This window comes from Brienomyrus brachyistius, chromosome 9 (assembly GCF_023856365.1).
Source record: "Brienomyrus brachyistius isolate T26 chromosome 9, BBRACH_0.4, whole genome shotgun sequence".
Taxonomy (NCBI): domain Eukaryota; kingdom Metazoa; phylum Chordata; class Actinopteri; order Osteoglossiformes; family Mormyridae; genus Brienomyrus; species Brienomyrus brachyistius.
In genome coordinates, this window is record NC_064541.1 from 8220751 (window position 1) to 8243980 (window position 23230).

Sequence of the window (23230 nt, forward strand, 5' to 3'; positions counted from 1 at the left end):
GTAAAACTCCCAAATAAACTGAAATAAACGCTGAGCGGCAGAACAGCACATGCAGAGCAGGACCTACTGGAGCAGATGTTGAAGTCGGGGGCACGAAGGCCGTAGTAGCCAGCTGGGCAGGCGTGGAGACACTCGCCGTACTGCCTCATGCCCTCTCTCCGCAGGAAAAGGAACAGCTTGGGTTGACAGGTGAGGCAGCCATTGTCCTTGGAGCAGACGGAGCAGCCTTTGCAGATGGGGTACGCGCCATAGCTAGCTGCAAAGAAAAAGTGGGGACAAATCATGATACATCATTTTCCCTCCGATTTCCCAGCAGTGTTAGCGGTTAGCATTAAGCGCACATGCTCTAATGAAAGAGCCAGATATGCACAGAGGCGGACGACAGGACCGAACATGACCCCCTATTAACGCCTCTCATCGCAAGCTATGTCACATGGCACGGCAGAGCTCTCTGCCAAGTGGACAAACAATCCCAGCTGAGAATCCTCTGGCTGATGAATCCCTCCCTCTGCAGAACAGGTACAATTTCTGTTTTGCTACCAGGGGGTCCAATCAAAATTTGTCAGGAAATGGGAGCCAAACTATGATCTGATGCATAACTTAGCATGTTCTTAGCGGAGTACAATTTAGCGTGTCCTCAGGAAGAGAGTCTTAGCCAAATGAACCACTCAGGAGGCCCAAAGACCACATCAAGACAACATATCTAAACAATACTAAATAGGAACTAACCTAAAATCTAGTTCAAGTCCAGCTTGATCGTTCCCTGCAGCCACAAGCAAAAAGAGTTATATTGTTTGCCAAGATTGTTTATTATTTTGATAGAGTGCCTCTTTTATCATATCAAGACACTACAGAACAGAGCAAAATACTTTCAGACTAGAAACACGTCTCAACCTCATGTCCAGCTGCTGCTGAATGTCTATTTATGTTCGACTCTGACGGCTAGATCTGCCGATGCCGCTGGCTGTCCACACAATGCGAGGGCTCATTCCCACTGCAGATATGTTTACTTAGCACCATAATAATGCTAACAGGGGCAAATTCAAGACAGCCAGACAATTCAACACAAAACAGTCCCGGTTAAACCTTCCGAAAGAATAAAAACCCAAAACAGTTACAGATGGATCAGAGAATTATGCAGGTCTCGCTAATTTACAGAGGCCGTGGAGACAAAGTCGGGTCACCCATATATTTCAATAAATTTCCTTTTTTAACATGAATACCTCATTCCTTGCCATTCTTTATGCAACTCAGTTGTTTATTCTTGGTTGTTGTTTTGAGACAGTCGACAAAAAATTTAAAACCGCAGTGATCTAACAGCGAATTGTTTTGGGCTGGAACCAGTAACAGGCCGGTTCACATGCCTTCATTTTTACAGAAAATTTGTTCGGGTGACTGGGGAACAAAAAAAAAGTGGCTATTGACTGGAGCCAAGTTTTAAATATCAAGAGCAGAGATAAAATAACAGCACTCACAGGACGACCTACCACAATGCTTAATAAAATAGCTTGGTAGGAACTCAGGCGGAGAGTGAACTTGCTCTTCACCGCGGTTAGACATATCGAGTTTCTCTAATCATTTCGTAATTATGACTGCGGGTGACGCGATCTTAAAGCACCATGAAAGAATTATGCGAGTTACGTAACAATGTCACGATTAACTGTATTTACGCACAGTAAAAGGGAACAGGTCTTTGACCTCCGTTAAAAAACGCCCGATAACGCGAGCTGATATCGTACACAGGCGGTACCTCTTAATGGTGTGACCTCGCATTAACTGTGCCAAACAAACTTCAGTCACTTAGACAAGGACCACCGTGAACAAGTCCACATGTGTGGGACAAATACCTCAGGCTGTCTTATAGCTGGTGCCCCCCCCCCCCCATCCCCAGTGAGGAGTTGGGACTGGGAATCTGTTCACCAGAGAGCCCCCAGTCCTACGGTTTCCTGTACATTGCCACCCTGATCTGCACGCTTAATTACTTTATTTTGGTAATTATTTAGGCACTAATTAAAACTGGTGTGGAACCACGGAACTCCAAGGCCTCGGCCCTCGGCCCGCTTTTCCGCCCCGGATTTCTGTGTGGCGCCGGCACCCGCCCCGCGCTCTGTACCTGCTTCTCAGCTGTGGGGAGTCTCCGCTTTTTTCCGACAACACAGACGTGCCACGTGCCGTCTGCTTAGCTAACACCGCCGACATGGCCCCCGGGCACCCAGGTTTGTGGCCCTCGGCGCCCAGGCTTGAGATCCTGCACGACCGTGCCCTCCCTCACTGGGAGTTTCCACTGCTTGTCAACGTTAAACCCGACACAGGCCGAGTCAGCTGCCGCTCTGCCTTTGATCTGAGACATCAGGTGACTGGAGTACTACTCACAGCAGTCTTATATTGCACTGCAATGGGGCTTCAATAATAATCCTCTTTGTTGTGTGTTAAGGAAATGACGAGTCTGATGCATGCTTTGTTTACAGTAAGCTGACACTGACGACACACCGTCGAGCTCCGTCCCGCCTCCGCACCATCGTCTTTAAACACTGTGAAAGAAAAAATTTCGAGGGAAAAAAATATCTAGAAATAATGAAAAAAAAATTGTTACTTTTTTTTTTATTGAGCTTTTAATGGAGGTTTGTTTCGTCTACAGAACATGCTGTAAAACATATTTGGTGGCTGTATTTTACTGTTTCTTTTCTCGTTTTACGCAGGATTTCCAAACACTGGCAGGGATTGCTGAAAGTGATGATGTGGCGTCCAAGGCGTGTAGCGCTGCAGCGTTCAGGGAAGCGGCAGGAAGCAGACCGCGGGGTGTTGCGTGAGAGCAGTGGAGCGTCACGGTTGGGGTGGGGTGAGGGGGGCAGACTTTGAAACTCCTGTGTGTGTCACCCAATGGCTGCTGAGAGACAGAGATGGGGGGTAATTGTCTGTCTGTCATTCGTTCCAAGGGTTTGTCCCCAGCCCTAACTGACAGGAAAGAACTTTTTGATGACAGAGCAGTTAATTGACTATATGTACACAGCTCTAACCTAGTGGAGGACCACTGCATGCCATCTCGTCCTGCATGCATTGGAGCTCAGCATGTTTACAGAATAACCACATGCTAACGTGGGGGGGGGGGGGCTCGTCTGACGAACAGAAAGCCAGGAAACATCACAGAGGCATCACTGTCCAAACCGCGCAGTTGAACAGCCAAACATCCGTGAACGCTGTCCCTTTAAGCAATCACCAATAAAACAAGTGGGCCTTTATCCTGTCATCCAATCTGATTGGTCCGAGCGTGGGTGTCCCACATTTCAATAGCGCTCCCCAGTGGGCGGCTGACTCATGTGGTCGATCATTGGGAGTATCCGCCATTCACGGGCATGTTGAGCTGAGGTCAACTCACGCGAGGCCACAACAGTGATTCCGGCACACTCTGGCCGACGTAAGTTGCTGCCCACCCACAAGCCCCCCCCCCCCACTAACATGACAAGGCCCAGAGACCAGGACGCAGGACTGGGGGGTCCATCCGCCTTTAACTGTTTCAGATCAAGCTTAGCTGGAGAGCGTCGCTGTCAGTCTGAATTGCGTTTAAACTGTGCAGCCGCTCTTGTCTGCTGGCTCCCCTCATAAAGGACGTTAGCTGGGGTTAATCTCACAGCACACGGGGAAGTGTGCTCCTTTTCACCATTTGTGTCTGGCGTGGGGGGCGGCACATCCTAGAATTAAATCTGCAAAAATGAGGGGAAACGCGAGTTCATAAGGAAACCGTTATTTGGGATTTTTTTCTTCATCGGGGTCAAGCCTGGAGACGGAATTCCCAGGAGGCCCAGGAAAGTGACAAAGATGGCAATGAGTCATGAGCCGGTCACCGGCAGGTGCCTGAGCCGATGGAAACAGAAATTTCCTTCTTTTTCCACCAGACTTTGCTCAGAAGCGTCATTATGTTGAAATGAATATATTGACAAGATCTGCTATAGAAGATACTGATATGATGTTACTCATAATGCCCAGCCACACAGAGAGATTTACACAGATCCACTCCCAGGTTTTACACATTTGCCACTATGACATGGCTGTGACAATGAGGCTCATGGGAGTTTTACTTACACAAAGCTGTTCTGAGGGCAGAACAACGAAAGAAAGTTCCAGGTAGATAACCAATCAGATTGTAGAGGAGGTGGGACTAACCAATCATATGTCTGCCTCCTTTAGTTACTTGGATTCACCTTGACTATAGTCTGATTGGTTATCTCTCTGAACCAATCATTTTTCGCTCTTGTGTAAGTAAAACTCCCACAAGCGACAATGACTACCTCGTTTGTGATGGCATGACCGACCCTCGTGTGAGCAGAGACATCCCAACATGACCTCTGTGATGGTGAGAGAAGCTGCACATCTCAGTGTGTGAAACCGGGTGACAGCCGATATGATGGTCTGAGGTACAAAGCCAACACACTGGTGCACACTGGTCCATTTTCCTCAAACATATTCTATGCTTTGTTCAGAAAGGAAACACTGAGTGTGTTTCGAATGTCAAGCCACATCTGGAGATCAAGAGCGAAGTCTGTTCCAGGTGACGCCTGTGACGAAAATCGCCTGGCATGCGGCAACAGCTCTGGCAACATCGCACGCCACGCCTTTAAACATTTCTGCAGCTTTGGGTCGTAAAAGAGTAACTGCGCCACTTTGACAAGGGTTCGAGGACTCAGGCGGGAAGTCTCACGTGTTTGGTTAGGGCACAGAAAGAGTGACGGATCCTTGTTCTGGAAGAAGGTTCAACAATGTGAAGTCATAATGCGGAAAAACCCAGTGGGCTGTTTTCGGAACGTCTACATTTGTATACATATACGATGTCACTCACTCTACTTCTCCTCTTTGGTTTATTGAGCCTTTATAGACAGAATCGGAGTCGTTCCGGGTTCATTAACAGATTATGGTTCGCTTGTCTGCCCAAAGAGAACGCCTGTCTGACATAAGATTGTTATTGTACTTTTCAGTCCACCCCAGAGATACCGATTTGCAAACAACCTCAGCGACCGATGTCTTAGTTTACGATGGAGATCTGAGCCCAACGCTGACGTGAAGACCCACATATGTAGGGTGACAGCTCAGGAAGTACACTCCAGAGCCAAGATCTCCAGGTTCGTGCGCATTGATGGGCTCTGCTGTGGTGCCCGACAGAGAAGCCCTGGTACAACTTGTCTGATTGTGTGATTGTGTGGGCGGCATAATTCGCTTTATAGCAGGAACCGTGAGCTTCTGCGGGTCCCTGCATTTAGTGGCCTGGAAAAAACTTCTACTTAGAAGAGTGAAGGCAAAAGTTATGGGAAAAATCCAGCCTCCGCTTAGCCATATACTTTTATTTGACATTCTCCAGTAAGATGGAGACTAGAGAGAAACACACTTCGAAAGCTCTGAGCATTTGTGCGTCTGACATTTTACAGCTGGAAATGATCAGAATTAGGACATATGTATTTTTTTCAGTTTATGTTTACGAACCCTACCGTATACATGTGTTTATAGTTTAAGATAATCCCACTGCCTTTTAATGACTTTTTTGCTGCATCTGTATGTACAAGCATATTTATTTGCGAAGACAGTAAGCCTGCCAGGGCCAATCCTGCTGCAAAGACAGATGTTGGGCACTGATATCTTCATTCATGTTCTTTAAAAGGGCCAGTTAAATCCGAGGGGGGAAAAGCTGGCTTTGTTGTGTTCGACTTCTGTTAGGCTTAAGAAAAGGAAGTGATGGTTTCCCTAAAGAAGCAAGGAATTGTAGTGGAGGGAGGGAGGGAGACTGGAGGAAATTATTTGGAAAGACTGTGTGCCGCCTGTGCATTTCACATGGGCGCGCATCGTGTTCAGCAGGAGGCGCTGTGGATGCACGTGCGCAAGCGATTTATGTCGCCATGGCAGCAGGTGTTTCCACCCATTGTGCAAGAGCGCCTCCTATTGGACGAGGTTTCCTGTGTTTTTTCTTTTTGCTTTTTTTTTTTTGCAACCTGTTTGTTTCTGGAATTGCTGTTTCGGTTGTATCACCCAGTCGTACCGCTGCTCCCTGTGGCCGTCACTGCAGACCGCCCCCACCCTAAAGCGGCAGATGTGACATGACGATTCCACGCTGCGGAGATGAGAATGTGCCAGTAAGACGCAATTTCCCAAAAGCCATGCAAGCAGGGGCTCCCGAGGAGCAGCCACGGCGAGTTTGGGGGGGGGGGGGCTGTGCGCCAGTGCTTGCGATTGCTTAACGTGATTCGCGTGTTTCTGCGGCGCTCAGCTGAGGGCCGTCCAAGCCCTTGCGGAGGAACGCTGCTCCGTGTGAATTTTATGGCCAATATGGGGCCATACCCATAACAATGAGCCACATCTGGAGAATCGAGCTAAAGACAAACTCTTTGTTTCGTGCAAAAGCAAAAAAAAGTCTTAAGCCTCCCTCCACCTTTAATTGTTAAGATTTATTTCCTTGCGAGACCCTTTAATCCGCACACCTTCACCATTTCACACACTTGCCCGTTTAAACAGCTGGACGCCTTCAGCTGGAGTCCATCGCACGACAGCGGTGGTTACCACGGCCACAGCTCTCAGATTACCACCCCCCTTTTTAGGGTCATGGGGTTAGATGCAGAAACGTTACACCCCCAGCTAACCCACAATCGCCTGCTGGCCACGTGTGGATGTCACAAGCTACAGAATCACTGTCGAGTAACGTGGACTGAGTGACCACAAACTAATCACCCTAACCAGTTTAACCGGGACTGCTGAGCAGTGTCCCACTCCTAACCAGCAGGTCTGATCTTTAAAGTGCTGCAGGTCCTTTTAAAGTATGACCTGGCTCCTTCTAACGTGGCTGAAAATGAACAGCCACCATCCCTCACAGCATTATGATGACATCACTCCCACGTCGCACTGCCATCATGACGGGTCACACCTGTCAAAAGGTGAAGTTACAGGAACAGAGGCCTTCTGCCTTCAGCTCCTAACTGTCATGCTCATTGGCACGAGCAAGCCTAACTAACAAATGTTGGGGGGCATTTTTATTGCACTGTTTTTGCAAGGTGGGGTTCTGGATCATAGCAGGCAGTCGCTGACTCAAGGATGTCACAGGAACAGCATCATGTTTCGGGAGAAAACCTGAGTTTCAAATTATTCCTAGTGCAAATGGCAGTGCATGTGGCCCCGTGGGTTAGACCTCTGTACCTGTGATCAGTAGGTCATGGGTTTGTGCCCCGGGCTGGGCAAGACACTCACACCTACCGTAAGCAAGGCCTTTGACCCCCCAGGATGCACTGGATAAAGGGTCCTACTCTATACTTGGGCCTCAGGCTTCGTGCTCGGATGTGTATGTGCTATGCGTGTCTCAAATGAGAGCAGTATAGCATATGCAAAATAGCATATTCCAATGCATTTGTGTGAATAAAGCATCATTTCATTTCTCACAGGGATTTTTTTATAGCCCACATGGCTTTAATGTTGATGTTCCCTTGCCAGTAACTCGCAAACTATTTCTGACTCGCTTACCGAGAGCGAGTAGGAAGAGAGTGGCTCAGGATTAGCACACCTGTTGCCAATTTATCACACATAAATCTCACACCTAATTTTCGCACCTGTAGCTCGATTTGCTCCGAGTCCGATGAGCAATTCAGTCAGCCACATTCCCCGGATGAGTGGGGCCGGCTGCCCACACAGGGATTCGAAGGGTGGGGGGTATCCAATAGCATCTGAGCAAACTGCAGTGGAAGGTATGTTTTAGGAATTTTCTTCTTCCATACTGCATACATCTCGCACCAGTACCCTGCCCTGGCCCCCCCATACAAACCCAGGAAATATCTTTGGAAAAATCCCAGGTCTGTTCTGAAGTCAGTGGTCCGGTAATATTCCCTAGACTGAATCTCATCTTTCTTCATCCTCACACTGCCCGTTTGCTAAGCCAATCAGCTTCCCCCATCCGCGTACACCTTGGCTGCAAGGCATGGTCGCACTTCATTAACCCTTTAACAAGGACCTCCCCACCACCACCACCACCACCACAGCTCGGCTGCGAGATCTGAAGCAGTACCGGGGGTCAAAAGTGGAACACACACCGGGGGAGGTGGGTCGGGGCACCACTGTGCTTTTCACACGTGGCCGGAGCAGAACCGGCACATCAAAGACGAGCAGAGTGTCCCCCTTCCCTCTCTGAGGGGGTGGGTCCTGGGGGCATCACTCCCCAACGCCTCAGCAGCTGAGGGAGGGGCATGTTGCGGCTCTGTTTATTTAGGTGGCTGCCCAGCCCCCATCCCCCCAAAACATGGAGGAGAGGGCCGAACCCGCGGCAACACGGGACAGATGTCTCCGTGACACGGGGGCTTTAATAAGCACTTCGCTTTACCTGCGGGAAAAAACGCGCATTTGTTGCCCATCTGATGCCATAGAGGTCACACGCATAAGTCCACGACTTCAGGGCTCTTACACTCAACAAACACGTGATTTCAGATTCACAAAATGGCAACAGATATAACTAACTCTGACAGCGCGGTCTATTCCTCAACAACAAGGGATTTTTCTTCTGCGAAAACATGTAATTTTCATATTCAGGCAACGCATTTTCGGCTGCCGTACCTCAAAAGGGTTCAGACCACGGTCACCATCCCCCTGCTTCTGTGTCCTGCTGAGAACCTCGTAGCAGTGGCAACTGCTGTCTGCTGGCATCAGATATACTCCAAATACAAACCCAAAAGAACCCAAATTAGCAGTACAAGGCAAGTCATGGGTTAGCGTGTGACCTGTCATAATATCCCACTGAAAGAAGATTATTTTCCATTAAGCACAATCATGAAATATCAGACGCTGAGTTAACGTTTGAGGAAGGGCTCCTATACTATTAAAGATATGATATACTGTTATTAAAGATATATCAGACCAGGACTGGAATCCTATATGGGCAGCCATGTGCTAAAAAATAACTGATATTAGCATCCACCTGACATATTATGTGCTCAGCCTGTTGCAGTACTTGCTGCTGAAACTTCGTTCCATCGCACAAGCCTGAATGACCGCTCACTGGATTAAGACTTAAACGTCAGTAGAAACGGAAATTTTCTGCAGTGCAGGGTGCACGCACTGCATACCACAAACAAATAAAAAGCAGATGAGAATTAAACAGCCATTAACGGTGAGTGTCATTCCCTCTCACACATCGTTGAAGGACTGCAGACTGAATTCACAGATACAATCTCCGAAGTGGAAAACTGCAGAGTGGTACCGTCACCACGAATCAGCTCAAATGAAGAGCTGGGGTGAATTGGGGCATGCTGACTGCCTTCATTTCACTGGCAATGTACAGGAGTATGGATACAGAAGCACCAAACTGCATCAGACAGAGATCTCTCCCAAACTCCACTGGAGTCCTTCCGAAGGACTTTCAACTATACTCTATTCACCCTCCTGTGGGACACAGGATGCAGGAGATGCACAGGATGCTCTGGGTCCCACAGGCCAATACCGATTAGGTGATTATGCACGATATAATAAGATTAACTGCAATTGTACTTTTTCACATTTTGAGAGACAGTGTGGATGGATGAGGGCTTGGAAACTCCAGTTAAAAACATTGCTACTGCTAAAGGATAATCTATTTTTACAAGAAACACAATATTGCGTAAAATGTTGTGGGTTCGAGTCTATTAATCTTGAAGTGGAAACAGAGCATCATGGGAGATGAGATGAACATTGAAATCAAGATGGAAGGTAACTGTGGGGACCATAGCATGTGGGTTTAGAAAACTGGACAGTGGCACAGTACTGAGAGGCTGAATCTCAATGGTAGAGCAGAAACTGTAGGCAGGAGGAAACATCACCTCGCGTCAAGATCGCCGGTATCAGGATAAAGGGACTTATCCTAACTTTTTGTCTTCAAGAGGACTTCTCAGGTGCCTTTCCTCAGGTAAACATGCAAACGCATCAACAGCAAAATTTGTGCCCAGTGACACCAGCAGACTCCATGCTGCGAGCTGCAGGCTTGATCTCACCTGTATGTGTGTCTCACGGAGAGCAAGAGCGGAGAGGTGAAAAGGATTAACGAAAAAAACGATTTCCCCAAGGGGATCAATACAGTTTCGCAGTTCTATTCCACGATCTGGAGAGGTGAACCAGGACCCCGGAGGAGAGCCGACCAAAGGCAGCCTTAAAATATCAAACGCTTTGGACTATGACTCAGGTGGTGCCTAAATACACCCCCAAATTACAAAATCAGTCATGATAGGGAAACAGAACACAGGGCATCTTTACAAACTGGCAGCAACAAGGGCTTTGATCAGTTTGAGTCTCAGCCTGTGTCTACTTTTGATTTTTGAAACTACATGAAAAACTATATCTCTTTATTTTTTTCTGTAGGGCTTTTTACAAATCTGCCCCGTGAACTTCAGGAACACGGTAATACCCCCCGCCCCCCCGTCTCGGTGACGCATCACAGCACTAAACAACCAGAGTAAGTCACAGCCATTAAGTTAAGGCCGAAGACATTTGACTGTTATTGCTTCTGTCTTTTGTCCTCCCCACCCAATTCCCAGCACTGTGTCAGCTGTTTTCAAAGATAATAAATGGAGCTAGAAAACGCAGCACATGTCAGTGCGCCGCCGATGCAAACCGCTAGGCTAGTTTTCATCACAATGTAGTGTGTTGTTGCACCATCAACCCATACACATGCAAACTACACATGACCCCTGCCATGCATATTACTTATCATCCTCCGGGATGATGACAGTTGTTTATATTGGAGAAGACAGCTGGCTCCAAAAAAAAAAAACTGACCCCAAGTTAAGATAAAACAATACAAAGTTTAAGAGAAGTTAGCTAGGTTACAACACAAGTATATAACAGCCAGGAGAATAAAGGAATTTGAAAAATGTTAATGGATTTTGTGTTTTCCCTCCATTTTTCTTTTCAGATCTGCACTCCATCGCGTTGCACGATAAACGAACCATCCAGATCTACTGCTGAGTTCACAGAGCCTGGCCACAGAACATACAGACTGGGTGCAACAGAGTGTGATGCCCCCACAGGCCGTGTGAGGCACTGCGGCTCAACCCGAACTGTTTACAGCATTCCCACGGGCTGCCGCTGTACACGAGACTGCTTTCCCGCCAGTTTTGAAGAGCAGGCCATCACATGGTGGACCTGAAAATTAAAAGGTGACATCGCGTGGCTCCAGTAGAGGTTGAGAGATGTCTTCTGTGGCCTCTGAGCCGCTACATTTATCTCCTACCAAAAGCCCCATCCTCCAGACCATATGGTATCTGGCAAAACATCATGGACATTCACTGTTACCTCATTTGCTCTCAACACCCTGCTCACCCCGTCAGAGAGGCTAGAACACAGAGTCAGCTCCCGGTGACCCCGAGTGACCCCTGGTGACCAGGCCTGGCCCTCCCAGGCGCAAACTACTCCCCAGCTCTGTCAGAGTCGCGTGAAAGACAACAAGCTGAGTGCTAAGGACCAGGCCAAGCTAATTACAACCACCCCCGGTTCTGATTGGAAACATGCTCAACATCCCCTCCCCCCTCCTGGGGCCACTCGGGGAGGGGGTAGGGAGATTGGTATGGAAATCACAGATGAATCGGATCAGAAAGTTGCTATACTGTCACCAGCATGCTTCCCTCACATTGCCTGTCCTGTTTTGATAGAAGCAACTCGTCTGTCTGCAAGAATTAAGGCAATTTGGGGATGCTGGGGAGGGAGGAGTAAATTGGGGGAAAAAAATACAAACAAACACCAATGCAGGTCTAGGCTGTTGGGGGGGGGGCTGTGTCTATCTCAACACACGTGGCTTGCGCTGTGTGATGACACTTTAGATAAGGCTGCTAGTTTCACCCCATAAAAGCCAAAGTCTAACGGATACAGAACGCTGCGTTCTCACTTACCCAATTTCAGCTCGACACTTCCTCAAAGGTACAACAGCAGGACCCTTCCTTCCCTAGCAACTTTTCCATTGCAGGTCTGTGCACAACCTCCACATAACCTGCTGACCCAAGAAAAAATATATGCTGGAAAACTACTGACTTCCCCATCGATCTCCGACACACACAACTACACGCAAACAGACCCACCCCACCCCCCCCCCGCTAGTCCTTTCTCCCTCATGCTATGGCATATCTCCAGATATCTGCTTCCACAAATCCCAACCTCCCCGCCCTGAGGTATGGCGCCTGTCCTCTGAACCCCCGGTGCACAGAGGCGGACTCAGCAACGGGAAGTGGTCTGCAAAATGGCTGGCAGGGTTCTGTGCGTACCTGTACGGACTAGACTGACACATGCTTCCAATCGGAACATGCCAAATGCATCCCTTTGCACCCCTGCTGCAATATTTTGCGCCCATAGCCTTGGTGACCTGCAAAACATTTCTAGAAAGCCAAATTATGCAGGCTGGAAATTCCCTCCTTTTTCAGAAGGGTACCTACCAGCTAAGGGAGCTAAGGGGGGTGGGCGTTTGGCTGGGAACATACAGCTTGTTACCTGGGGACTGGAGACTGGGGACTGGGGACTGGGGACTGGGGACTGGGGACCCCCCCCCCCCCCAATCTGGTATTATGTAGAATGACTTAACACCGCCGTATATGAATCATTAAATCCAGCATTCGCTGCACAATAAACTGAGAATCCTAACAAATTAAGGACAGCGACCTCGCCAGCTCTGCAGCTTTATAAGAAAACGAATTAAGCTGCGAGTGTTTAAGAGTATGTTAGTCAATGAGCGATACGTCCCGCTTCCAGAGGCCGCACACTGGCACTTCTATCCGTATCCTAATCGCCACAGGGAAATACCGGCCGTATTACAATATTTATTCATTTATTTTATTTGCAGTTACAAAAAAAACGTACTTTTTATTGGCGTGGAAAAGAACGCGGCCCCAAAATGGGAGAACGGGGAGGCGTTGGGAGTTTAGGAACGTAGGCGCACGGAACGCTTTGGTGTTAATGGTTAGGTGAAGAGACGATCCCAAGTGTACTCTTAGAAAGATTTAAGAAGGCGTAAAAACTAAAAAAAAAAAAATAATAATAAAATAAATTATAATATTAATAATAATAATAAAGTCAGAGGAACAATGCAAGACTCTGCAGAGACGTGAGAAATGAAAATAGCCTGAAATTTCATACACTGTCAGACGTCTCTGCGAAAGAATCCCCGCTTCTCAGGATAAACAACGGGGTTTCTGTCGTCGGAGAGAGCGAATGAAATCCGAACGTGAAGAATCCAGCCGCTTATCTTAGCACATAACGGGAATCCTGTTCCACTAGGGAAAAAGCCCCCCATTGTCATTTAGCGGCTGCGCACGATCGCTGTATTTCCAAAGCCGGGAGATCAGTCTCGAGGTACTGAGAACAGCAGCGCGCGAGCTATCGCGTTCGGCGACAGGGGGAAGCCTCGCGGGCGCAACATCCGCGCGCGCTGCGGCGCTGGGGGCCACCGCCAATCGTCGCGATGTCTGCGACGTAATAACGCGTCCGATTCTGTCGTGGGAAGCTCGGAGGTTACGACACGTCGGCCACCTTGCTACAGCATCAGACATCCCCTCCCAATGGAGAAACGTTGCAATTAAGGGATCAGATGCCAGTGAAAATGCTGCGGGTCACCCCTCCTGGGGTTACCTTGGCGACCGAGATGCGCCCCCCAAGAGAGACATTCAACTTACGTCCCATCAGAGCTCTGGCTGTGCTACTTACTTTTTGTTTGCTAATTTTAATGGAGATAGTGGTGGTGGTGGGGGTTGATGTCAGAAACACAGGCACGCAGAAGAAGCTCTTGGGGGGCGGTCGTTTTCTTTGCGCTGAGAGCCAGAGCAGGTCAGGACCTTGGGGGTTTAATACTCCTCAGGTGACGCTGCTCCCTCTCAGCTCCCCCTGCCACCCAGCGCTATGGCTGATCTACCCAAGCAAGGCGTCCTTCACCTCACACTCCACATCCCTCTGAGATGGAGATGGGGGGCTGCTCTTTCAGGTAGTTAAGCTCCCACATTGCTGAGGGGCTCAGTAAATTGGGGAGGAAGCCGACAGACCGAAATTCACAGGTTTTTTTTTTTTGGGGGGGGGGGGGGGATAAGCACACTCCCCTTCTGGCAGCGACTGGGCACATCTGGCCGAAGCCAGCAGTCAGTCTCACACACACATGCACCAAAAACAGCTGGAACCACGCAGAGTGCTAGAGATTCAGGACCTAGAGGTCACGCCCCCCCTCAGGCTCCTCTCATGTTTTCCGAACCTGCGACTCAGACCTCTGCTCTGCCTGAGCGTCACATTCCAACACTGACACTCACAGGCTGTAACCCTGGAGCTCCGCAGGGGGGACCAGCTCAAAGAAGGACACCAAACTCCATCTATGTGCTACAGGAACTGCAGGAGCAGGTTTACTTTATAGCCAGTGGGTGGGTCTAGGGGCGGGATTTGTTCATGTGCACCAACAGTATTCTGCCATATAAATCTAGCTTCACTGGAAGCCAGCCAGTGGGCGTCTGACAAAAGCACTGAGTCAGAAGGCTTTCCCGATTTATTTTACCTAATAAACACTAACAGCTTTGCTTACAGCTCAAAAACTAGAATTCAGTCTGTTAAAAAAAATAGAAAATATTTCAGCTAAGCTTTTCGTTGACGGCAATCACCAATACGACATTTTAAATCAGGCTACAGTTCCACTGCATTACCTGCCGCCCCAGCGTGTCACAGCTATGACATCATGCAAAGGTATTAGTATGTTGCCCCTATGCGACTGATTGTGTTGTGCGAACTCAGGTTAGCGGTGGCTGTAGTTTTAGCATCATCAGAGGAGGGGCTACAGAAGCATGCATGGACTACAGCCGGCTTACCTCTATCCCACCACCCCACGCTGGGTCTGGATCCAACATCAAGAAGATTCCTGCCTCCACTAGCTTACTGATGCCGAAGGACAGCACAGACATTGGGGAGCCCCCATCAAATTAGAAAAAAAGCAGTCCCAATATGAAGGAAAATCCCAGACAAGTGGTTTTCCGCACTGGTGGACGCATGGCACCCATTACACAGTCTGACGGGCTCGGATAACCGGACCAGAGAATAACCACGCATTAAAAAAAAAACAGTACCGGCGTGTGTGTGAACGTCGCAAGGAAACCAGGCTGGATTTTTAAAGCGAACCATACGAATTTGACCCAGTCACGTACGTCACGAAATCATGAAAAGAAACGGCGCACACCCAACTTTAAGCACAAAAAAGTTCTATACTTGGTTATTTGAACAGCATGAATTTGATTATATAGGGGCACTTATATTCGCAAGTCTCCTGCCTCCCAGCCCTTATCTATCAATCTCTGTGAAAATACAGAGGTTAAGTGAGAAAAATATTTTTTAGCCTGTAGCTGTTTTCCTTGGTCCAGCGCTCATTCTCCGGGTCCTGCCTTCTATTTTAATGCTGTCAGCAGGTAGTATCATTAACCAGAGTAAAAAAAAATAAATGAAAGCTATACCCCTGGGTTCAGAAATGATATCACCGCTGGGTCCATCAGCTGAGACCGGCCAGCATGGGGATCTTGGTAAGGAGGTGTAAATTTAATATGTATTTTTTATATATTTTTTTCCTCTGTATGTGTGACAGTGGTGCAGAGGTCTGGGCCAATCGGCAGGCACTGGCGGGAAGTGGCACAACACGGTCGATCCTTCTCCGTAAGGACACCCGAGACGCCGGTCCCTCTGAAACAGCATCGATCTGTAAGGCCGATCGCGACCCTCGCTGCTGCGCTTTGGATGTTTGCTATAACCCAGCAATCTGACTCAAAGCCTTAAGCTGTTTCACTGGTATATTTACAAATGTGACATACTCGTAGTAGCCTACTTGATGACGTGGTTTTCATGGCAAGCTCTCTAACTCTTTAATGCCACGCATAGACGGCTGGTGTTGAAAGTTAGTATTAAGATCTAACTTAAGGGCAAAAATGACACAATTTTACAGCCTCCGTATCGGTAACTTCACGTCGCAGGGATTTTTGCAAGGATAACGCAGGAGTCCTACGAGCGCACTTTAAACTACCTGTCTTCAGGCGTACACACTTCCCTCCGATGTAAGCATTCAATTACAAGCGTAAAAACACTTAAAAACATTGTGCGTAGGTCGTAAACTATTTACCAGCTGAGCGTTCGGTTTGCCTTGATATAAATTACCCGGACCCCCCTTAAAAAAACCTCAAGCTAGGACTTAAAAAAAAAAAAAAATCACACAAACACTTCGGAAGCCGCTCCACGTTTGGTCCCGTTAATAAAAAATGTGGGATCACAACACTGCGTACATAGAGAGCGGCTGAAAAACACGCCGCTCCGCCAGCGTCCCGCTGAGACCGAACGATGATTTGCAGATGGGCGATGGGCAACTTGCCGCTGGATTCCCCGCTATGTTAAGCACACCATTAAATATTTGGACTCCGTTGCACTTTATAAGACATTGAACTTCTAAAGATTTCAGAACTACATCGTTTACCCAATACCACAACTGCTAAGCTACCGTATTTAATCTAAATGTTTGTTTTTATTTATGTATTATTGTTTTTACTGCGATTAAGTCATAACACTCCAGTCTGAACGCAACCTAACACATCTTAGACTGAAGAGCTCTTACTGCAGCGAAAACCAATTGCCTCTATCACCTTTCCTCGTAAAGAAATGCAATAAATTTACATGCAACAAGGCTATGCCGGTTCCTTTCATTCAGACTTCTAGTATTTACCCATGAGCTAAATCCGCCTGATTCAAGAGGGGCGATTGTCATGCAAGCACAACGTATTCAAAGATCAATCAGTGGATATAAGATCAATTAAAACCAGCTTAGGCGCTAGTAGAAGGCCAATTCATATGACAGGGAGCTCAACGTCCATTCATTAAATCACTCCCACCGCTCTCCTCTTTAAGCCGTCCTCCAGGAGAGACGGAACAGCTCAGTTCGGGTCCGCCTGGCCGCTGTATTTCGCACTGCCATATTTAATTAAAGACACAGCGCAACCTTTGTAGGCACAGACACCCCCGGCAGCCTCGTCCGTCAGGATTCCCATCCTTGGTAAACGGGGTACCCGCCGTTGGGCCCAAAGCACTTGTGAAAATAAAAGCCAAAACAAGCACTTGTGTTTGGAAAACTTTAGGTTGTAACATAGTAAAAGTCAAACACCCTAGACGCTGGGAGGCTTATTTAAGTGGCATGCGGTTAAACCGGACGCTGTATGTGACGGTCAACTTGAAAGCGATTCTGTATGTCTGTAGTCTGTAGTGTGCAGGTCGTCGGGTGGATTTTAGGTGGATATTTACACCAATTGACCATTCGCCCAAAACCAAGTGACTGATTTTAAACTAGCCGTCCTGCGCTTTACGACATCCCCGGTCTTTATATAGGACATGTATTGCATCCTGACTATACACTGTTAAAGAAATGCTGTGATGCATAAAAAAAAATCCAAATGCATTATTAGTTAAAATAACACAGCCGCGGAAAGATGAGACGAGAAACCAGGGAATCGATTCCTTATACATCTGATCGATCGTCCCGGGTTTCTTCGCTTTCATTATAGTCTTGGACGTATCTCTTACAGGAATGCCGTTACCAGAAATGCGCCTGCATATAGACTGGAAATACCAAGGGCTCATTACTCTGCTCTCCTGAAAACAAAAGCAGCATGTACAAGGGTAATGCCACCAACAGTAGGAGAATAAAATTGTTGTCAATTAGTAGATGGTTACCAGACTCTGCTAGGCTTGGATGATGTGGCAAAGCACATGGTTTCGTGTGCAGCACTGTCTGACCGCGGGGTAGTGATGTCTGCTTGGGGATGTACTAAACGTCTAAGCATCACAACTTTGCAAAAGCTGCCTCGGTTGAGATCTGGGCTTGTTTGGCAGTGTCTCCGATGACTTAGCCTTATCACACAATCCCAGTCCGTGAAACACAAGGAACCATCACCACGATGACAGCTCTCAAAAGATCTCAAAAGCCATCACTCGCTTTATCTTGATACTGACCTCGCTTGTTTCGTTTCCAGCGGTGCGACTGACAGTGACTGTACTCCATACAGTTCAGGACGACAAGGGCAAAGGAGAACAGTCGGAACTGCATCTGGGCGGCCGTATGGAAAGCGCTTCTTCCGACTTGAATTAGAAGGACCGGTGCCTGGTAGCCGCGTTCCCAGTAACGATGCCGCTACCTATTCCCTCAATACGTGTCTGCAGCGGACAGCTTGCTCCGAAAAACAATGTAAAAGTTTGGAGAGGAGTCTTGATCCCAGTGTGTCACACATTAGACGAACGGCGGCGGAGTCGGCTTCGCACGTCCGGACTGTCTCAGACCAAATTATCCTTTTTGGGAGCTGCAAGGAAACACGGCGTGATAAAGGTATTGTGATAAGAGCGACATCGCACGCATGCACGGCTGCTTTCAAAGACCCCCGGAGGATCATTGTGTTAAAATCCGCCGCTACAATATGAAGAGGAAACTATACCCCGTTACACAACAGGAGCACTAATTTACTTTGTTGTTCAATTAGCCTTGTTCCCCAGGGTTAGGCTGGGAACAAACTTGCTATGGCAATAACTGCAACGCACTAAAAGCGTTATTACGTCGTAATAAGTCGGAGTCTCAGCACGGTGATGCCGACATTACAATTAAACAGTCTATAAAGCAGGATACATACCTGCATGAATGGTAGACATGTACACTTCAAAGAAGTTAAGTTCCTTCAGAAACCCACGGCGGGATCAGGATATTCAGCATCCCTCATGTAAGAGAAGTTATCTCACAGTCTTCGATGCCCTGTTCCGATAACCTTCAATTCTTCTTTAAAAACCTCTTTACTATGATTGCATCCTACCTGCGCTCCACTTGATTTTTTTTAAAGAATTCTCGTCCAGTATTTAAGAGGTCTCAGTTTATGACAACCTATGGTTAAGTCTGCCTTTATTTGATCTTCAGTGTGGATGTAACATCAAGCAGTGTTGAATCGTCGGCATCTGCGACCCGTTAAGGTTAAGTACCGCTACTGGTCCCAATGCATTGAAGCTTTTTCTATATAGGCGCTCCTGTCACGTGGAGACTCCGCCATCCGTGGGACTCCCTTTGCCGAGTTAGGAGCCCCTTGGCCAAAGTCAGCCCTTTTTTTTCTCCTTGTTAAGATTTTGAGATGACACATGCCGCCTAGTTCGCCGCATCTGTAGTACACATGAAAAACGCCTTCTGCTGGGTCCTAGCGGCCGTTCTGATACAGCAAATGTATGGTACTTATTCCCTGGACGGAGAAGTATTACAGTCTATGTAAAAAGATGAAGGGACAACACTTTAACGGAAAAAAAAACAATTCAGTTTTAACCCCATACTGGGTAAAGGTTTGTATATGGATAGGTTTTCTATCATATTTTGCGATTTGTACGTTAATAAATATATTTCAAATGATATTTGATCCCAGGAATCATTTACAGTTCCCCCTATTAAAAAGTCGGAGTTTTCGTCATTATTTCTTCTGGGAAATAAACTTTCAAGCACTTTAATATTGTTATATACACAATGTACAATGTACCACTCAAATGGCATTGTAGTGTAGACATGTCATCAAACCGAAGGGGGTGTGGTTGTTAATGTCAGTGGTGTTTATACAAAGGTTAACTAGCAGCACCTGAATAAAGGCTCTTGTTCTTTATGGAGTATCTGGCACTAGAGCTTAAACACCAAAGCTTTCTTCTAAATGCATTACATCACAGCTTGCCATAGGGAAAAAAGAGTAATTAAATCAATCAATGACAGACTAACACGAAGCCATCGGTGCTGTCATGATCAATGACCCGTTAGTTTGAACGCATTTACAGTATTTGTGGGTTTCTTCATTTCAAAATGATTTCGGTTCCATAAACGTACCGTAAAAGAAAAAAAAAATTTAGAAGTGTGGTCTTTTAGGATAATATACCTCGGATAGGGTTATTCAGAGCACGTAATTAAGAGACGGCTACTTGCCGGTACGCTTCACAACAGAGTGCAAACCTTCTCTCCACCACAATAATGCATAGAATACACGGTAGGGTTCATTATATTTCAATCTGAAATGCTATTGCGAAGCAAAGGACGTTTGTTTGCCGGCTGTTTTATGATTTATAGCTTCTATTTTGTATGTTGTGCTATAATTCGAACTGAGCGCAAGTTGTTCTTGCCGTGCCGTCATCAACTGGCTAGGTCTCGCGCTAGAAAATGAGATTTTTATCATAAATTTGACGTACCTGGTTAAAGAATCAAAATATAAGTGAATAAATAGCCTGCATATATTATTCTGGAACACGATTCGTGGAGTCTTGTTTATTTTTAAGTAAAGGAAATTGATAAATGGTAAAAGTGTGTAGTATATAAGTGTGGGAACGCCTCTGGTTCATATCAGCCTACGACGGGGTATGTAACGCATTACCGTTTTTAGCCATAGGTGTGGCACTTAATCTTTTAATTTCTTCTTTTTAATGCGCCTCAACCGAGATCGGAAAGTTAATTAAAAGGGCCGTCATAGGGATTTTCTGCGTTATTCTAAACAGCAGTAAACAAAGCGCACACAATTCAATGTCGCCTTTAATCAGCGGGGAACATTAAACGACAGATAGATACCAACAAACCAGGAAAGCGCTGCTCTCTACAACATTAACAACCTGTGACAGGTGCCATTTTTAAAATCATTTTCAACCAATCTAACCAGATAAATAGGCCATCCATAGTAATAGCTTAAGTTAAAAATATTTACACCGTTTGTTATTGTGAAGCATGATATACAATGTATTTATTAAAAAGTAAGTACCATTAGTTGAAAAACACCTTGCGTCTCTAATCAAATGACTAGTCAGTTTGAAAAGAAAATGATCTAAATGTGTGACAAATTAAGGCTTATAAAAACTATGACAAACCGATTTGGAAACTTTAATTTGTCGAGGCAATTTATTTGTGTGAAAACGGTAGCCCAGAAGCAATTAAACCAAGGTAAAACTTTTTTTCCTCCTTTAATTCCTCGGTTCGGTCTGCCAATGTCATCGTTATACAGAGAATGGAAAACACCGTATTCAAGGGCCAGTCCACAGAGAAAAAACACCGCTTTATGTCATCTGGCTTGCAAACGCAAATCCTGCATGTAGATGTGTAATTACTTTTGAGCAGGGGACCATCATTCACCTACGGAGGTGGGGCGGGGGGTAGTTTTATTCACGGACACCTCCGCAGAAGGGGCTGCCAAAGCCGGGCCGCAACGGCCGCATTTCCCTTTACTGGCATGCGTGTAGCGCAGTTAAAGCCCACAACCTTAAAGGCGCTGAAAATATGGCAGGAAAAAGTGTGCCAAAACCAGCTCTGACCTTTTTCCCCCAACTTGTTTATTTATTTATTTTTTTATAGTTGTGACAGACTTCGCGGTTAAGGCCGCCGGCCACAAGTCTGGCATCGATCCGACAGTCTGAGTAAGGCGACGTCCGAAGGCGCTGTTAAGCGGATGCGACAATTAAGGCTCTGGGTTTTATTTTTGTAAAAGTGTCGCGGCCAAGGATCTCCTGACCACGCTGCAGCAGCCTCCCCAACCCCTCCGGTACGGGGAGGGAGGTGACGTCAGCCTGCCGGGCGTCCGGCTTTTAAGGGTTTTAAGGCTGATGATGGCGCACCCCCGCCGTAAATGTGTCAGCCGGCTCCGTGACGAGCAGAGCAGAGGCAGGGCCCCTTTCCAGAAAGAGCAGCGCTACCTCAGCGCCGTGTATCGGAAATTGAAAGAAAAAAAAACCACCTTGTGGAAAATGTAAGATCGCAAGGCGGACGGACGCACCGGCATGGCGAAAAGCGGCAGACCAAACATTTATTCACCATTACCGGGCACAAATTCGCCGGATCACAACAGCCAGCCGAGCCGATGAGTCGGGGCAGACATTGGAAGTTCATCAGATACGAGGAGGGAGACCACTGAAGCCCGGACCCACCAGTGTCCCAAAACGAGGCAAACAGTAAAAAGCTTCTGCAGGGATTTATTAAACCACAGGGCTTTAATAAATTGCAAAATACATTTTTTATTTGCAGCTCCAGGACGCAGTTTGAGAGGAATTTAATCGGCGGTCCTTCTACATCGACTTAATAAAAACCAGAATCTTGGGTCGCCCAGTTTGGTGTCTGAAATATAAAAAAAAGAAAAATATATAATTAAAAAAAATGTGAAATTCAAGGTCCAATACGAGGATAAACCAGATGTCAGAAGCCATCGTCTTTTCCCCAAAAGGAAGATGAGGACAGTTTGGTAACTCGAACATCAATATAGTCGAGTAATGTATTTATATACACACACATACATTTACAGATGCTTAAATGAGGTCTACACATTTATTGTACCACATTACAGATATCTTTTCCAATGAACTTGAGAACTAAAAAGTAACTGAACACATGAAATGACATCCACCAAAAATTATAGCCAGAGGAGATATTTAACATTCAAAATCACCCCCCCCCCCCCAATCAGGCATCTGTAGATGGGACCTGTAACTTAAGGGTGAATCTGATGGGCCTCCTCAGGGGAGGGGTGCCAGATTCAAATGGGTGGGGGGGGGGGGGGGGGGTCACACTGTGGCATGTCCACACCGGCCCTCAGTACATCAAGGCCCACCTCTGACCACCCCCCCCCTTAAAAACTGCGCGGCCACTTTCCACATGAAAGGGGACCCGTGTGAAACATCTGCATTGGACCGGCCGGCTCCAGTGTTGAGTCAGGTCCTAACCAGCCGGGCCGGGCCCCAGCGTAATTAATGCTCGGCTTGTTGCATTATGGACTTTTACAGCTCCACTGACAGGCACCTTGTCATTAGTGCTTTGAAGACCAAACGGCACGGACTGATGAAAGCATTTCAGTCTGTTATGCCACCACACTGCCCCACAGCCGGCAGGGGGGCTATTTGAACAGCGCATACTTCAGCCATCCTCAGTGCCGTCGGATATCGGACCTCTAGACATTAACATTTTAAAGAAGCGGGTCCTCACGTAGCTTCCTGGGGCTGGTCCACTGTTCCACCCTTCCCTCCCCTGGGCCTCCCCATTTTTGGACCCGGGGGGCTGTCCTCACCTCGTTTCTGTTACTGTGGCTCAGCTTCTTCTCGATGTTCACGGCCAGCATTTGGCTCCGGAAGGAGAGGCTCTTGGTCTTCTCGATGACCTGCTGGTAGGGCGATACCGCGTTGTTTCCCATCACCACGTGTCCCTGAAACAAGGTGGGACAGGGCAGGCAAGACCCCAAAC

The 23230-nt window shown here is 47.2% G+C and overlaps 2 protein-coding genes across 3 annotated transcripts in view; both read right to left on the reverse strand.

The window, feature by feature from the left end:
* The window catches only part of rspo2 (R-spondin 2), a 45459-nt gene extending 26361 nt beyond the window's left edge, over positions 1-19098 (reverse strand). Inside the window, exons 1-3 of one of the 2 annotated variants that reach the window (XM_049024758.1) lie at positions 18642-19098; positions 17974-18317; positions 68-256 (exon numbers count right to left, since the gene is read on the reverse strand). In XM_049024758.1, the coding sequence (XP_048880715.1) occupies positions 68-256; positions 17974-18067 (283 nt within the window). In that variant the 5' untranslated portion in view covers positions 18068-18317; positions 18642-19098. Of the gene's footprint in view, positions 1-67; positions 257-17973; positions 18320-18641 lie in introns of those variants that run through there. The other variant, XM_049024759.1, reaches the window with a different exon arrangement.
* Positions 19099-21956: 2858 nt separating this feature from the next.
* The window catches only part of LOC125748513 (eukaryotic translation initiation factor 3 subunit E-A-like), a 37166-nt gene continuing 35892 nt past the window's right edge, over positions 21957-23230 (reverse strand). Inside the window, 2 exon segments of the mRNA XM_049024753.1 lie at positions 21957-22114; positions 23058-23192. Of these exon segments, the coding sequence (XP_048880710.1) occupies positions 22076-22114; positions 23058-23192 (174 nt within the window). The 3' untranslated portion in view covers positions 21957-22075.